The 1,169-nt window shown below is 40.7% G+C and overlaps 1 protein-coding gene across 1 annotated transcript in view; it reads left to right on the top strand.

The window, feature by feature from the left end:
- Positions 1–251: 251 nt before the first annotated feature.
- Positions 252–1,169, top strand: part of LOC119594160 — a 7,516-nt gene continuing 6,598 nt past the window's right edge. The window contains exons 1-2 of the mRNA XM_037943232.1: positions 252–408; positions 989–1,093. Coding sequence (XP_037799160.1) covers positions 989–1,093 — 105 coding nt within the window. The 5' untranslated portion in view covers positions 252–408. The remainder of the gene's footprint in view (positions 409–988; positions 1,094–1,169) is intronic.

The raw sequence follows: 1,169 nt of genomic DNA, 5'->3' as shown, positions 1-1,169 counted from the left end.
AATAGATAAATAAAATATAATATACACATACACACATGTGAGTGTGTCCACAAAGATAGCGTCTTCGTTTATCCACATCCTACAACGTAGAAACTGTGGCAGCAGGACAACTAATCTAAAATGCTAATATACTAATGCGCATTATCATATGGCCTCATGAATTATTAAACAAGACCAGACGAATTGTTCTTCACAGTGGTATTCAAGATGCAAGTAAGTAACGAGAACAATTTATTTAAATTCCCTTGTTCTCTCTCTCTCCCTTTTTAGGCTAGGTTCTAGGACCCTAACAGTCTAACGCATTTCACTTCGGCGTGCAAGGGATACCAGAGCCATTGAATCTCGAAGCCAAACGGGAAATCAGGAGCATAAAAAAACACAGTAGTGGGATATCGATATATATATAAGGTAGTTGGATTGAAGTGAATGTGATAATGAGTAGTTCTGATTTTGGAATTTCCATTTTCGTTAGGCCGCTTTCACACCCGGCAGGTGGCAAGTGGTAAATGCCACGTGGCGCGGTAATTTTAGACCGAGGTTACATGTAGCGCCTGTCACTCGGTTCACAAGATGGTATCATCAAAGGATAATGATGTTATTATTTTCCCAAGTCCGACGTAATCTTGTGACAATTATCTTTCTGTCACTTGTAGGAAAAAAAGTGGAGGACTTTGGGGCAGAATGTGCGACAAACTTGTTCCAATCCTCTAGATATACTTGTAAGGATTTTTTTCTCATGAATTATTTTGATAATACTATCATGGAGATTATTGATATTGTACTGAGGTGCTGTTGTATCATACAGACATTTGTATTTCCCCCCAGCTTTACATGGCGTGCCACGTGCGTCGTGCCACCTTGGTGTGAAATCGGGCTTAGAAAGACGAAGTGGAAACCGCATGCTTCGGCGCACTTTGTTCATAGTAACATTTTCAGTTGACATGAATTATGGCAGTGTAATAATTGTCAATATTTTCCTCACTTCCAGATGGGTCTGACCGCAGCATTTCTTTGGATGGTGGTTGGGACGGTGTGGGCACAACACAACATCTACGACGAGCATTTTCCTCCTATCCACCCTAACTGCACACAGGTGAGCCCACTCTATCTAGTTATGTATCTATGGAGAAAATTGCAATCAGCGAGTGAAAAAAATGCAGCAATGGCAA

This window comes from Penaeus monodon, chromosome 33 (assembly GCF_015228065.2).
Source record: "Penaeus monodon isolate SGIC_2016 chromosome 33, NSTDA_Pmon_1, whole genome shotgun sequence".
In the NCBI taxonomy this organism is placed as follows: domain Eukaryota; kingdom Metazoa; phylum Arthropoda; class Malacostraca; order Decapoda; family Penaeidae; genus Penaeus; species Penaeus monodon.
The sequence above is the reverse complement of the archived record's forward strand: the minus strand, read 5'-3'. Positions and strand labels throughout refer to the sequence as shown.